Source organism: Sminthopsis crassicaudata, chromosome 4 (genome assembly GCF_048593235.1).
Source record: "Sminthopsis crassicaudata isolate SCR6 chromosome 4, ASM4859323v1, whole genome shotgun sequence".
Lineage (NCBI taxonomy): Eukaryota > Metazoa > Chordata > Mammalia > Dasyuromorphia > Dasyuridae > Sminthopsis > Sminthopsis crassicaudata.
Window position 1 is genome coordinate 220,246,815 of NC_133620.1, and position 17,029 is coordinate 220,263,843.

At 31.3% G+C, this 17,029-nt stretch overlaps 1 protein-coding gene across 5 annotated transcripts in view; it reads left to right on the plus strand.

Annotated features, from left to right (window-relative positions):
• Nucleotides 1-17,029, plus strand: part of MAP3K7 (mitogen-activated protein kinase kinase kinase 7) — a 75,600-nt gene that overhangs the window by 41,025 nt on the left and 17,546 nt on the right. For 2 of the 5 annotated variants that reach the window (XM_074310283.1, XM_074310287.1), the window contains 3 exons: nt 202-331; nt 2,111-2,191; nt 11,813-11,880. In XM_074310283.1, coding sequence (XP_074166384.1) covers nt 202-331; nt 2,111-2,191; nt 11,813-11,880 — 279 coding nt within the window. The remainder of the gene's footprint in view (nt 1-201; nt 332-2,110; nt 2,192-11,812; nt 11,881-17,029) is intronic. The other 3 variants (XM_074310284.1, XM_074310285.1, XM_074310286.1) reach the window with 3 other exon arrangements.

The following is a 17,029-nucleotide window of genomic DNA, read 5'->3' on the forward strand; positions in this document are numbered from 1 at the left end:
TTAACAAATGGAGGACAGCTATCTCCCAGAAATATACTGGCTGCACTTATGAATATTTTCAGTGTCTTAAAATTTTCCAATCTTCTATGGTTTTCTAGAGGAGATAATCTTGAAAAGGCCCCAGTTAGCACTCTCCTCCCTCCAGATTGCCCATAAATTTTCAAAGCATTAGTTATTCAAACAATTCTAAAATTTTAACAGAGCGATTCTGGGCGTTTAAGCTTGGGAGCATCTCGAGGGAGCAGTGTGGAAAGCTTGCCACCATCATCAGAGGGCAAGAGGATGAGTGCTGACATGTCTGAAATAGAAGCAAGAATAGCTGCTTCCACAGGTAAAAAAGGAAATGCAGGTATCTGAGGTGGAGATTAATAGCAAGTATTTTTCATGTGAATAAGTTTTCAAATATACTTATTTGTTATATATTTGTTGTAGTAATGATTTGTGTTTTCTCCCTAGTGGGTGTCTGGTGATGGTTGCTTGGTGTTGTGGTTTTTTCCTTTTTGTCTTAACAAAACAAAATAGAAATTGAATTGACAGTGTACTTTCTAAGTTTTTAGCTGGTTCATTTTAAGGATATATTTGTTACCAATTGTTAAAAAATTTTAAAAATTAATTTGAAAATAAACATATTTCTTCAAGTTTATAGGAAAAATGGAAATGCTGCAGTTTACTTTAAAGCAGTTGTTCATATCAAACAAAGCCTTTGTCAAGCATAATTAAGCTCATATCTAAACTGAAAAAAAATTATTGAAAGAAACCTAAATTCTTGCCAAAGATTGTTATATCTCTGCCAATAGATTGTAAGTGATGTGATTTGTGTAGGTTATTTCCTACTGAATGACAAAATATTTTGTTTTAAGTTTGGCAGAAAACTTTGTTCTGAAACCCAAGATTAGATAGTCCTCCCTGCCTGCTGTTACCCATATGAGCATGGATAATTGAGTTAACTGTAGTTATTTTTCATTTGGAGAAATACTGAGTGTTTTTTTTTTTTTTTTTATAGAATTCTTAAAGAAAATAGTTTTATTTATACTGATATAGTTTTATCTTTTCGCATTCTTAAAATATGTCTTCATGAAAGATAGAGCATCAGAACTTAAAAGGTACATGCTTATTTAATATAATGGAGTTAATTAAAATCTGTACCTTTTTTCCTAGCCAAATTTTCAGTTACTTTGATTTTATTCTACCTAACTACATGGTTTTCCCTTTGTCATGATAGAAAATTGACCAGATAATCAAAAAAAAAAAAACCCACAAATCCCGGGGGGAAGGGGGGATGGAGTTTCCTATATTATAGTATTTCTATGATGGTGGGAGGCTTTTAGTCTGGAATCACTTTTTAGAGTAAGTGAACTGCTTAATATTCAAAATTGACCCTGTTGATCAAGGGTTGATGGGCTTACATATACTTAAGACATGGTAGGAGTGCTTTGTCTTTGAGATGAATTGCAATTTAGTTTGCTTTTGAAAGTATTACAAATCTAGCTAGATATGTTTTCATAAGATCCATTTAAGAACAATTTTGTGTGCTTATAAGAGTTTTATGAAAGGTTAGAAATAATTTGTCTTTTTTACAAAGGTTTTTCAGTTACATTTAGTTTTACTCTATAGGACTGATAGGCATGTTCAAAAAAAGAATAGTATCCTATACATATGTACATACATATATACATATATTGTGTAAGAAACATACTATTGATAACTTATGTACTTTGATCTTCCCCCTCAGCACTCCAGTATCTCATATAATGCTAAATTGTCAAATTTAAGCACACACCACCACTCTACTCTCCCACTCCCCCCCGAACATTTTTAGATAATTCCCTCCTCATTGCCATGCAGCTTTGTCCATCTTTGTCTGTCTTTGTCTGTTTTTTATCTTGGCTTAATTCACACTAATGTGTTTGAAATGTTGTAATTGATAGTTGTGGTTCGCTTTTAATCTCTGCTTTTCTTTTGTGAGCATGGATGAAAAGTTAGTTCTGCATGTAGTTTTGCATGGTGTCAACATAACTATAGTAAAAAGTATTCTGTTTCAGTAGTTAATCATTCTATATGTTACTATTTGTAGTGGTTGCATGTGTATTGTATATGTGTGTTTTTGCAGCCTGTTCCAAGCCTAAACGGGGCCATCGTAAAACTGCTTCATTTGGCAACATTCTGGATGTCCCTGAGATCGTCATATCAGGTATCACAGACCACCTGGGTTGGTCTAATAACTAAGAAGCTGGAATAATGACCTACCATATTAAAATAAATAAAAATAAATACTTCTTGCTCCAACTTTTTAGAGACCACGCAAGTAACTGTGTAAATGGAAAAAGATGCCTTGAATGAAGTGATCAAGTTGGCCAGCAGAAAAATTATCAGAGTTAGAATTGAAAAATGGCTCAAATGTCAGAATATAATTGAAAAAGCCAACATTTTTCTAGGAAGGGAGAAAATCCTCTTGAAACTGGATAAGTGTTTGCTAAATTAGAAAGACCTTTGCCTTCCATTCCTGACAGAAAGAGGCAATGACTTAATTCTTTTACTCTTAATTCCTAGATCCTTGTCTTCTTTCTTTTTGCTCTTACTAGCAGCTTAATATTTTGCCTCTTTCTGTAGTAGCAGCAGAAATACAGAATTCACAGCAGGGAAAGGGATTTCATAATTCCCGTTTTGCTTCATTTGGAAAGCAAAAACAATGTAGAACTCCAAAACACAATGTTTTGCCAGATACGTTACTTAAGAGGAATCTTACATACCAAGAAGATAGTTCTGAATCTTTACTATTATCAGGATAATTATTTTAAGATAGAAAAATAGTTTGTTTTTTGCACCTAATCCACACATGGTACTGTACAGTCTTAGACTGATTTTTGTTTTGTTTTCATATTTTATAATTTGTTAGATAACTCTAAAACAAAGTGTTCAATGAAATCAACACATTGTTTCACTTTCACTATATTTAGTTGCCTGTCTTTCTCTCAAACCCTGCCCTAAAGGAAATTAGTTGTAGGAATTTTTCCCCCTCTGCATTATTTTCTTCTTGTGTTGTCAGAATCAAAGGAGCTTCTTTCTGAACTTACTCCAAGCATTTAATTGAAAGGAATGACCCTTTTGATTAAAAGCAAAAGAAGTTTACTTGCATGTTTCAACAGGGGAAATTTATTAAACAGTTTGCTTATTCTGTGGAAAAGAGAAGAGTTAGGAGAAACAGAATAGTTGCTTTCCACATATTTAAAGGGATGTCATCATGGAAAAGGAGTTAAATATGTACTGCCTCAACCTAGAAGGCAGAACTAGGAGCAGTTAGTTGAGTACAAATTACTAAAAAGAAAATTTAGGCTTGATAAAAGGAAACACTTATACTCAATAGAAATATCCAGAAGTAACAAGTGGGTGACCACTTGATTGATATGTTTTAGGAGGCATTCTGATTCAAGTATAATTTGGACTTAATGACCGGATTCTTTTGGTTCAGATACTGTGTGATTCTGTAAATGAGAGAGGGGGTATTACCAGTAACCTATTCAGCTGTGTTAATGGATGTTGAGCATGTGACTTTCTGCATGGCTATGCTTTGCATGGTCAGTGTTGTACTTGGAAATAACTTGTTCCATTATAAATTCAGATGGAGTTATATATTTAAATCATCAAAGAATCTCATCTCTTACAATTTTAGTTGACATTGTTTTTTTTTTTTTTAATATTTGATTTTGTCCATCAGTTGAACTATAAATTCATAAAATGGCTATTTCATTCCACATTTTATTTTTATAAACATTTTTGCCATATGTTCTAATTAAATCATTAGTGGGAATAAGCGAACTCTTTTTGACAAAAGAACACAACCTCCAGGATTGAAAACAATTTTGGGGGGAAAGATATATGTCATATATGAAGTCTTCTAATGTTTTATAGAGGAATTAATATAAAAATATAAACCACCCTTTAGGAATGGGCCAAATTTCCTTAATAATGATGAAAGTAGAATAGTATTTGAAGTCCAGTGATCCTTAATTCCATAGAATTTCCTAAGTTGTTCCCAATTCAAATTTTGTTTAAATTAATTTATTTCCCAGAAAGTTATGTGGTATAGTCAAAGAAAACACTTTTTGATATATTAAAAATAGAATTTTGAAACATAGAAATCCAAATGAGAATTCATATACACACCTAATTTTCCATTAAGGTTGAAGTAGTCCCAGTATTATCTGAAATAATGTTTCCAAAATTAATATTTTTCCTTTGGCACAAAACGTTATGGAGAATGAAATACAATCACTGGAATTCATGGGCAATCAGAATTAGCTTATTTGTATTACATATAGGATGATGTGTTTATTTAATGTGTATTCCTTTTTTAAAGTTTTATGTTTCTTAGTTTAATTTTTACATGGAATCCTCAAAAGTCAGACTTTGACTCTGAAAACCTCAATCACATTTTGCAGTGACTACATAGTAAATCCTTTAATATAACAGCATGGTGAAACAAATGTAAAAGAGCTTAATATTATCTCTTTTCTCTCTTCAATGTCATTTGTCTATAAGACACACCTGATTTAGCAAATAAACACCATAACCAAAAGTTTAGAGTCAACCTCTCCCTACCTCCAATTTGTTTTTTCCAATCTAGTCTCTCAGCAAAAGTAAAATTTTTATAAGGCTAGACACTTAGATTTAAATCAAAGTGAGAGAATCAGTCTCAGATCTGTACAATAAAATAGCTATGTATATAATATAAAAAAATAAAATATAAAAATATATAAATATATATTATATATATATAATACATATTATATATGTTATATAATTATGTTATATATATAATTATATATATAATATATTTTTCATATATATTATATATATAAATATATAAATATAAAAAAAGCATTTTTGCATATCCTTGTTCTCGCCTAATTAGATCAAAGAGTATGCTTAGCATTTGTATTTAGTCAATGTGTATATTCTACCCAGTGGAAGGAATTGTAGCATCTTTATTCCTTAACGGTCATTTTCATAAATTGATATAGACAGCACTCTTAAGGTGACATTTCTGAATTTATTTAAGACAGGCAATCTGTTGCTAGACTCATAGCCCAAGAGACTTTCTGCCTTGGTTGAACCTTCAAAAGCTTTTATTTCACTGACAGCCTTCAAGAACCCAGTCCTTTCTATACCCTAGTGAAGTATCAGATTGGAAAATTAATGAAGGAATATGTGTCAATGCTGCATACTAATAACATACTCAGCAGCCCCTTCTATGGGTTCTGAATTGTACATCTTCACTGGATCCACTAATTAGCATAATATTGCTGAGAAATTTGAATAACAGGAGTAGCAGTGTTTCTGCTTCTTCTTCATCTGGAAGACAGTTAATGATTGTTTTTCCCTTCACTTCTCTGGGGAGAACCATTTAATTCAGAGACCATGATATTAAATTATATCTATCATCTATCATTACTATATAATTAGCTTTTCAATACTAAAAATTAATTTGAGTCCCTCTTGGCATGACTATTTTATCCTACTTGAACTTATTTTGACTGTCAGCATATCTGACTTTGTTTGATGATGCATATAATTAAGATTTGGTTTTTAAGGAAATTTAGGTAGAACGAAGTAAACGTCATTGAGAATTTTGTTCACAATTCTTTTGGAGAAAGTTTTCCTTTTAGTTACATCACTCATTTGATACCAAATGGTCAAATAAACTCTGGTGTGGTTATAAAGATATCCTAATTGAAAATTTGTTTAAATTGCCCAAAAACTTATAAGAAAATTTCCTATTAGAAAAGTTTGGTGCTAAGGTTTATAGGATATGCTTGTCCATAGTGTATCTATTAATGGAAGGGGAAAAAAGAGGAAAGGCATTCCAAGTATGGGTAACAGTCAGTGAAAATGCATGGATTTTGAGAAATAGGGTATCTTTTTGTGAAAAAAGGTAGGGAAGCAAAGTACAGTGGAGGAAAGTAAGATGTAAGGAGACTAGAAAGTGAAAAAAATAGGCAAGTCAGAAGAATCCAAACTATAAAGAGTTTCAAAAATGAACCAGAGCTTTTGTATTTGTTCCACAAGAAAAAGAAAAGAAAAAGCTCTCGGATCATATTAAATTATTTATCTTAATTAACTTTATAGATAGTTGAGGAGGGCCCAGTGATTTGTTTTTATTAAAGTGTTGTTGCTTTTTTAATAAACTAAAATCAATTTTCTCTCCCCATCTATGTTCACCATTGAAAAACAAAATATTTCTAATTTCATGCATATTCAAGCAACATATGTCTCATTCTGCATCTTGAGTGAATTACTTCTTTGTCAAAAAGTAGCTAACATGCTTCATCTTCAGTCCTCTGGAATTATGGTTATTCGTTGAATTAAGAATTCTCATGCTTTCAAAGTTGTTCATTTTTACAATGTTACTATTCATAAATTGTTGTCATGGTTCTGCTCACTTCATTCTGCATCAGTATATACAAATCGTTCCACATCCCTCTGAAGCTATTCCCTTCCTCATTTCTTTTGGCCCAATAGCATTACATAACCATTGGTCATATTCTTCGTTTGGTCATATTTTCTTGCATAAACATTATGTTGTTTTCTTTTTCTTTCTTTTTTTTTTTGAGCTTTTTAGGTTATAGGGCTACTAATGGTATCACTGGATCAAAATTTATGCCCAATTTACCAATTTAGTACATCTTAGTTCCAACTTGCTTTCTAAAATGGCTATACCAAGTCATAATTTCATAAGCATATATCAACATTCTTGATTTCTCTCTAATATTTATTTTCCCCTTTTTTGGTAAATTTTATCAATCTAATGAATGGGAGGTATAAACTAAGGTTTGCTTTACTAATGACCTGTTACATTTTTTTTTTTTTAATATGGCTATTGATAATTTGGATTTCTTTCTTAACTATAAGTTAATATCATTTACTATTTAGGAAATTATATATTGAAAATGAGACCCTCATGAGCACAACTAGCTGCAAAAGTTTTGTCCCAGTTTTTTGTTTCCATTTTAATTTTAGTTGTGTTTGTCTTTATACAAAAATGTGTACTAAATGATTCTGCCTGGTCTATATTATAAGGGGAAATTCTTTATTGCCTCCAAATTAGTCCATCCTTTTAAAATTTTCACTTTCTCTTACAAAGTACTTATCTTCTGATTTGTATGCCATTTTCCATTTCTTTTTTTACAACTCTTTTGTTGCCCATGCCATATATTCTTTTCTAGATAATAGTACTTTCCTTTGTCTTTTTAAAAATTTTTTCCCAAATATATGCAATATATGATATCGGTATTATATAATATTGGGGGGGAATATGGGAGTGATTCAAGAACAAGGGATTGAATGCTTTATGATTTTATAAAGTTCAGAATTTAAGGATTTTGGAAGACTCTGGGGTATCAGTCCACAAACAATCAATAGGAAGCTAACCAGTTAAAAACGTATATATTAAAGGCAGAAACTTTGTCCAAGTAGACAGTAATGTACAGTAATACAGCTTAACCATTGAGAAACTCAGAATGTCTTTCATGGTTTCTTATGTTCTAGACAGGCATAGGCTTGGCCAGGTTTTTAGCACTGTCTTGAATCATGTAGTGCTGGTTCTCTTTTTACAAAAACTTACCAGGAATTTATAAGCATTTTGAAATTGTAGAAGAAAAATGTTTGGTTTTTTTTTTGTTTTTTTTTTTTAAACAAAGCCAGTTATCTCTAAAAGTTTTGTTTAAGATTCAGGAGTTTTCAACTATCCATACTACTCTAGTAATAATATTAATAGCTCAGAGTTTATATTCAGATTGATTTCTATCATTGTAAAATGTAGCCACTTTTACAGGGAATTTTATATTTAAACAATTCTGTTAATGCTACTATAAGATCCTGACATTCATAACTTAGAGTTGAGTTATTAACTTAATCTAAGACAATTTTTCTCCTCTTTTACTGCCACTTTTTATAAGCACTTAGTAATTCTCCACTAAGTGTATTATAGATAAAAGGCTTTTAAGTGCTTCATTTAAAAAAAATTTTAAGTGCTATAGCAACACTTTGCTATCTCTTTTGTAATTTCTGAGTTTAAAATAATTGAGTAAAAATACTCAAGTGATTTAATGTTCTAATGGGAAATGTGTTCAATATCTTGTTCTCAGAGAAATAATAAAATAAATTATAAATTTTAGTCAGATTGATACAAGAACCTTTTTGTAAGATATTTTACTTAACCACTTCCTGTTATTTTTTTTTAAAGCGTAACTTGCTAGGAGTTTGAAGATATTCTTTAAATTATAACTATCTATGCATGGAAAAATACTTTTAGAACTTAGTAAGAGGACAATGCATGTTTTTACATTTAAAAAATTAAATTCCATAGCAACTAAAGGTACATGCTTTCATTCTCTTTAAATTGGAAAATTTGATGCAACAAAAAGACTTTCTGATTTTTTTAAATGATACTCAGGTTTCTTTGGGATAAAGAAGAATCCTGTGATCACTAATCTCTCTTTTTCGGTGTTAATTGGAGATGGAGTCAAATGCCCTGTCATTTAAGGAATATTTTGTAAATAAAATTCTAATAGAAAAATATAAAAATTCTGTAAATACTGCTGATATATATAAGGTGAAGGGGGGGAAATGGTGATACTTTTAAGATGAAATTTGGGGTGAGTTTACAAACTACCTAATAGAAAATTTTGTATAAAATATCCCTAATGCTAGAAAGGAACTAGAAAGTCACCTAGAATGGTTCCTATAAAATAAAAAGGAAGCTTTATTTTATTTTCTTACTTTCTGCTTCCTAGGAGTTTTAGTACAGTTTGAGCACAAGGTAGAGGACAGCCTGATGGTATTATTCTTAACTGGATCCCTGAAACATAACATGCCACAGAGGAGTTTTGAGGAAGGAAACAAGAATTTACTGAGTGCAGTCCCTACTGTGTGCCAAGCACTGTGCTAAATGCTTTACAATTATATCATTAATCTTTTCTAGAGGCCATTAGAAAGCAAAGGTTCAAAGTGATATATTCCACTAATAAAAAGTTACTTTTATCTGCAACACTTATAGATAAAATTTCCTAAGCATTAAATGACAATCTGAAGATGCACACAAATTGAACTAATTTTGAAAAGTAAATTATGTAATAAAGCAGTGTGAAGTGCAAGTAGTATGTGAAGAAAGTTATCCTGAGAGTCTTATCACAAAGCAGAAATTTGAAATCAAAGCTGAGAATGCATTATCGAGAATGGAGAGAATATGCTATATATCAAAGCAGGTCAGGGAGGGGTTCCGGGGAAAGGGAAGTCATTTGGAAGAAAGATATGGAGTATGAGGGGCGAAGAGGAAGAGAGGAGAGAAAATTTCTTGGGAAGAGTTAAAAATGATCTCTTAGAAAGGTAGGGAAAAGAAGTTTTACTGAGTGAAGAGTGTAAGGAATCTAAATCAGCAATTTTTCAGAAACTATTAGTTCCAATTCCTCCTAGACCAAGGATTCAGTGGTTCGTGTATATGCTTGTTCATTTTCAGTAGGTCCAAAGATAAGTCAGCTGATAATGATACTACTGCCCAAAAAATTGGATTCAATGATGTAAGACAGATAGTAGTTCATGAAAATATTTTCCCTTTCATTTCAAACTATATGCTTGGCCTATATTCTTGGATCCTTGTGATTAACTAGAAAGCTCTGTTCAATTGTGACTTTGAAACTAGCCATGGTATTCCTATTATCACTTAGTTCTTCAGGAACCCATCTATCTCATTTCATTAGGTTTTTGCTTATTATTTTACAGTACCATGTGTAATGTAGTACAATGTATGTGCCTTTCAGGGAACTGTACAAAAAATTTAAAATTAGTGAGTCGCCAAATTAGTACTCTATAGGATAAAAAAAATTAGAATCAATCAAAATTTTCTAGAAGCAGACCTAGTAATTTTCATTTGAGATAACAGGAGATGGATTATTTTACATTCACATTTCCAAATTGTGGCTTAAAGCTTAATATTGGAGCAACAAGTATTTGTTGATTGCAATCCTTTTTTGCTTTGTGTGAACTATTTGCCAGATGGTTTCTGCCATGGTTATGCTAATTGAAATGCATCACCCAGTACTGCTTGCTTTGGCTCTTCCTACTAGCTTGAAAATTCCTCATTTAAAGGCAATTACTCTTTGACTCTTGGTTCTGCTTTTCCCTAGTCCCTTAAAAGTTTTGACTCCCTATTTCTTCCCACCCCAATCTAAATATTTTATTTATTTATTTTTTATTGCAATGATGGTCTAATGGTTCAAGACACTTATACCAGGTTCCTTAAATTTTGCTAATGTGAAATGAGAATCCCAGAAACATTTATGGACTGTTTTATTTAAGCTAATTTTAAAATTGGGTTGTTGAATTAAATGTGTCCAAAATTCTTTTTAGTAATGGAAGATATCATTCATATCATCAAGAAACATTGAATAGACAAGTGTTATCATTAATTCCATTGCATACTAAATTTTATTATGAAATACTTTTTTTTAGGACTAGTTTTTTACATTAAAAAGAATGAATGCTTTGAGAATGAATGAAAATGCAGATAAATGTAAAGATAATTCTCTTAAGAATATAGGTAAGAATTCAGCTTCATGACACTAGAATTTGAGTTGTTATTTTAATTAAATATATTTATGCACAAAATATAGTTATTTTTAAAGATTAACTTAAATTTGTACTTTGTGCTGCTGAGAGCAGTAATAAGCACATTGAATTATGCCACCAATTAGAGGCAAAGTTGGGAGATCAATGTGATGTATAGGTTACAAAATACCGAGTATGAATGGTATGTGCTCATAGGGTTACAAGTGCTAGAATGAATGTTTCTGAGTGCTGCCCGCTAGTAGGGAAAGTTACGTAATGCAGCTTTCAAAGTCAAAAGAATGTAGAGCATTGTGTCAGCTGTTACTCAGAGCATTTTGGTGTTTCCTTTTGGACAGCTGATCTCTCATCTTAGGAGGTACTATATAAACAATCCTATTCCTAAAACAAAAGTACCCAGTAAAATTATTACTTAATTCATTCAGTTTTTAACAATTTGCTTTACTTTCATTGACTAATAGGATTTTTTTGTTTGCATAATTTTAAAAATCAAAGCCTGTTAACAAAAACAAGAAGATTTTTATTTGATAGGGAAAGGAAAGACAGTCATTTGGCCATATAAGAAAATGAGAAGAAGTTTGTTCCTAATTAGACAGTTAAAATGTTAGATTCAGTTTAACAAATTTATTATATACCTTCTGGGTGCTACATTCTGAATTCTGATAAATACTAATAGTGAATTAAATATGTTTTTGATACTTCTTAATGTAAGCAAGCAAAAGTAGCCTAAAGATAGTGGGGCTTAGGAAAAAAACCAACAAAAAAGGCTACAGGTTAAAGCTAGTAGTGTCTTACAGCATGCTTAGCTCTCTTGCATAACGTAAGGCCCTTGAAATAGATGCCGTCATCAGCCCCAGCCCCCAAGCATTAATCCTATTTAAACACATGACAGAAGATGGTGGAAGAGAGAGTAGCAGCTATTCATGTGGTAGGAGTGGTTATTGTATTAGGGTATATTTTCTGTTGCAGGCCAGCATTTTTTGAGTTAAAATATTGCAGCTGTCTCTTCTCCTTTCCTCTTCTTTCTCTCTCTCCCCCTTTTTCTTCCTCTGCACCCAAACTGTCATACTTTTTTTTTTTCACACTTTGTTTTTCTCTTTAGATTTATCTAAAGTCCATCTTCCTGCTGTATTCTTTTTTTTTTAAATTTCAAAATAGATGTGTGTTTTATTTTTTTTTTTTTTCTTTCTAGCAGGCAACGGACAGCCAAGACGTAGATCCATTCAAGACTTGAGTGTTACTGGAACAGAACCTAGTCAGGTAAGATAATTCTTAAGTTCTCTCTCTCTAAAGAATAATATATGAGAGAAGAATGCAAGTTATTTTCTAATAAATTTTGCACAACTTGTGTTGCAAATTCAGATAAGTTCTTTGACATGAAACTATGATCAATAGAATTAGAATGCATAGAAAAAAGCTATAGTTGCAACATAATTTGACTTGAAGAATATCTTACGAAAACAGACAGATAAAGTCCAAGAAAACACAGAAAAGAAAATAAAGCTTAATTTATTTGAAAATAAAATAAACAAAGCTATATATTTGAAGTATGTTTTTAGCATTTTATAGCGGCTAATAGAGGAGTTTCACTCACAATCTTGATAAAAAACATCATAGTAATTTAATAAATTCACTTTTACTCTGTAAGATGAACCAATGATACTATTCCTATCTTATAGATCAAACAGGCTGTGACATTCCCAGGAAATCATTGGCATGCCTGGAGGATTCTACCATATCTAATATGGCTTCATTTGTCAAAATTTTATCTACATAGAGATATAGATATAATCCTAAAAATATTACTTTAAAAAGTAAGCACTCTATAAATGTTTTTATCCAGGTTATGATTTATATACATTAACATTAATAATGAACTTTCATTAATTCATCTTTTCTTATCTTTTATGTTAATACTTTATCACTATACTTTCCTTGCCGACCCAGGAAGTTGTATTGTTTATCATATGTCAGTATTGAAATCTCAGCTAAAATAAAGGCTGCAGTTATTTGAAGCAGCTTCATTATATATTAGGTGTTAATGTATATATGAATGGCTCTAAATTATTGACTTTTCCCCTTATTATGTGTTACTTTACATATAATTTTATACCATATACCATATTCTATATAAATATGTTATTTATATAACTTTATATAAATGATAGCTTTTTAATTTTTTGTTTTAATAATCTGGTGGTATTTGTATAAAATACATCAGAAATATTAGAAATTCCATTTTATACTTCTAATTTATGTATTCTTAGATATTAGATACCAATTATAATATAGGCATTTACTTTTTTTTTTTCTCGGCATTTACTTATTATAAAACATTTCAGTGCCTTTTATTCTGAGATAGTAATTCATTACCATTTTTGATTTTTATATTGTTAATGTTTTATTTTATGATGAATCTGAGTTTTCAACTTTCTTCTATTTTCCCATCTCAGATACTATATTTGTTAATTACTCACAATTAGTAGCAAATAGTTGGACATCTGGCATATACTCGACTTCCTAGAGACTTGATGATCTCATGCTTTGAAACTTTCTTTACTACTGTCATTGATATCCCAATTATGATACTCTTCCTAGCCAACAGTTACTTCTTATACTAAGAATGTGGTGCTTCCTTTCATTCATTGCACAAGGGACTATAATTCCTTTCTTTACACTAAAGAGTAATGGTATTGCCTTGAATTAGTGCTCTTCTATCAGCCTTATTACTTTTCCCACTAGTGTGTTCTTTCTTAGTGAACTTTATGATTGCTTTTTCATTTATTGATTTATAATGCCTTCAAATATGAAAGCATAATATAAACAAACCAGAACATATAGAGTAGAAAGTATAATCTGTCTTCATCATAAACTACTCAGAAAATTTGTTTTTTATTCTGTCAGGATCAGCTACATAAAGTAGCTTGTAGAAATCCCATAGCTTCTAGTTTACCTGGCCTACTTTGTTGTAAGCAGACTTAACTTTCATATATTCTTTAGCTATTGGCTGTCCATTTTGTAATGCAAGCACTAAATATCCTTTTCTTTGCATAATTTTATGTCAAGCAAGATTCAAGAAAAATATTCTGGATCCTTATGTACATAATATATATGCATTCTAGCATAATGGATATATTTGCTGCACAAAAATCAGAAAAATCCAGATTCAAAACCCACCTCTGATACTTACTAGCTCTGAAAGGCTACACAAGCTTCAGATAACTCTCTGAAACTTATGTCTACCAAATTATATGTGCTTTGGAATGTCAAAAAAGCTTAACAGAATCACCACATCCACAGAATCACAGTTTTATTCCTTAAGAAAAGTATTATGTCTTCACAATATAGCTCTGTAGAACTGATAGTTCTTGTACTTAGCAATGTAAGATTTGGTGTTGGAATTCCTAGTTCACTTTTTCACAGAACTGAGAGAAAAAGATGGTTCTATATGATTATCAAAGGAGGAAAATATGTGGGAATCTGATATACCAATTAGTTTGACATAGTAATACTACTGATTCAGCAAATATTCATTTAACAGTTATATGCAAGGCTTTTAGTAGGTGTTGGAATAACTAATACTGTCTTTCTATGATACCAGAAATGGAATATGGAAATATTATCTAGAGGGAAGGTTCTTAAACTATATGTCACAACCCAACATGGGATCACGTAACTGAATGTGGAAATTACAAACAATTTGTCAACAATAAAATATATATATTCCACCAAGATTTAATTCTTTATGTAAACATAAATAAGCACATCTATTTCATTAGTACCCAAATTTTGTTTACATTAATGTTACCATTAATAAATGGTACAAATTAGATGTATGCCAAAGGATTATTTTAAAATAAATTTCTCTGTGATTTATTTTCAGTAAATGTTTGATTTACCTGTTTTATACACCTGTCTATCAGGGGTTACATAAAAATTTCTCAGACAGAAAGAGACCATAAGTGGAAAAAGTTTAAGGAGCTCTGGTGTAGAGAAAGAAACCAATCAGATTCTATTTCTAGTTTAGTCAATATCATGAGGTGTGACTTTAATTAAACTCTTTTTATGCAACCTATATTTCCCTTCCTGAAAACTAGTTATCTCAGTAAGTCTTTCATGTGGAATAAGAGATATTAAAAACTCTTACATAAAAATATCCTCAACAAATACATAAAGAGTTTAGTGTTTACAATGTTTGTGTTATTTTAAATTAATTCAGTAATTATTTATTGAATACTTTACAAGCTTGACATTATAGATAATGGTAATGTTTTTAGGAATAAAGAGAAATATATGAATCTATCTTCCCCCCAAAAAAAAGAAATATGTGTATGATATATATAATCTGGTTAAAGAGATGAAAATAATGTAAAAGTAATCGGAAAACAGGTATAAGACAAGTAAAATATCCCTATTTCTCTTTTAGTATCCATCACAACTATGTTTTCTGACAAGTATCTAGTTTTTTCTGGGCTGGTCCCATTAACAATTTAGACTTCTTTCTACAGTGATGTATTTTAGTTGCATTATGGACCAAATAAGCTTAGCTCATCTTTTGTAATCATCTCCATCAGTAACTACACTGGGAATTGTTTTCTGTAAATCTAAGAATAATCTTTTTGAGCTTTGAAATTGCATTCACAAAGGAAAAAACATATTATTAGCCTCTAATAATAAAAATATAACATTGTATTTAAGGTATAGATGTGATCTTCTAGCAGCTATAAATTTACAGAAAGCCAATTTTATTCAGACAAAGGTCATAAATAACTGCTGTTTATTTTTTTTTTTAAGTAGTAAATGTTACTTTGGGAAATACAAAGTTACAACCTCCACATCCTTTCTAGAATGGTGATATGATTTCCTAAGAGTCATTTTCATTTTTCAATGAAAATGAAAGTTATTTGTTCAGCGGTTTTATTCTTATTGCCAGAGAGCCAGTCAAGCAACTCATCCTATATTAGGAGAGAAATTCTAGGTCTTATCACATCTTGTATAGTTCTTCTTACTCTTTAGGTAAGCTTGGAAAACTAGTGGTTCTGGCTTTCTATAGAGTATCAAGTGAACCACCTATCTTTTATAGTGAAGGAAAAGACAAAGATAGAAGAGGATTAAGTCATGGAAGGTCTATTATAAATAACATAACCTACCACACCATCAAGTTCGTACTTTGTGTCTTGCTCCTTGGACCTATATATAATGCCCTCATGGGTTTGTTTGGTTTTTTCCCTTTTTCTTGATGAGCAGCTGTTCTATAAAGATCTTCCCCTATCCTCTCATCTCCCACAGTCAATTCCAATTTTACCACTCTCTTTAATACACTATTCTGGCATATAAACTGTACATACTAAATTCGTCCAAGTATACACCTGGGCCAAATTGGTCCAAATGGGCTGTTTTAAGGTTTGTACAAGGCAAATTTACTGTGGGGAAAGGGAGCACAGAATATGGTCTGTATTTAGTCTTTATATACTATATATGTATTTCATTTTCTCTTTATTATCTTTGTATCTTGAGCAACTAGCAGAGGAACTGACATATAGTAGTGATTAATAAATACTTATTGCTCAGTTGATTCATTTAGATCAGGGGTTCTCAAACTATGGCCAGATGTGGCCCACTGAGGACGTTTATGTGGCCCACCAGGTTATGGCAAATGGGTTGAGGGGCAGAGACAGAGTGTGAGTTTTTGTTTTTACTATAGTCTGGCCCTCCAACAGTCTGAGGGACAGTGACCTGGCCCCCTATTTAAAAAGTTTGAGGACCACTGATTTAGATCAATGTCCCAGATAGCATCTATTAGATTTTATTGATGTTTGGCACCAAGAACAATACCTACATTATAAGATTTTCTTGTTATGCTAAGAGGCATAAGATGCACTGTATAAATAGGGGACATGGATCAATTTTTGTTATAAACGAATAATTCCCTTTGGTCATTTTCAGTCCTAACTCTTCATAACCCTGTGTAGAGTTTTCTTGGCAAAGATACTGGAATGGTTTGCTATTCCCTTCTTCAGTTCACTTTACAGATAAGGAAACTGAGGCAAACAGGGTTAAGTGACTTTCCTAGAGTCACACAGCAGGTAAGTGTCTGAGGCCAGATTTTAATTCAGGAAGATGAGTCTTCTTGACTCCAAGCTTAACTCTCAATCCACTACATACCTATCTGCCCTTGAATATTTCTATGCTGCAGTTTATTGCAGAAAGAGATGAGAGCAATGTTAATGTTCCAATATTCCAAAACTAAATACAACTATAATTGGTCCAAATAATTTGATTTTTTAAAAAAATCACTATATCTTTTCTACATTTCTCCTGTTCTACTGAAAAATAAAAAGATTACATTAAGAATAGTTTCAAATTTTCCAGAGCATGTGAAGAAGTTATACAATAAACTCAGGATTAC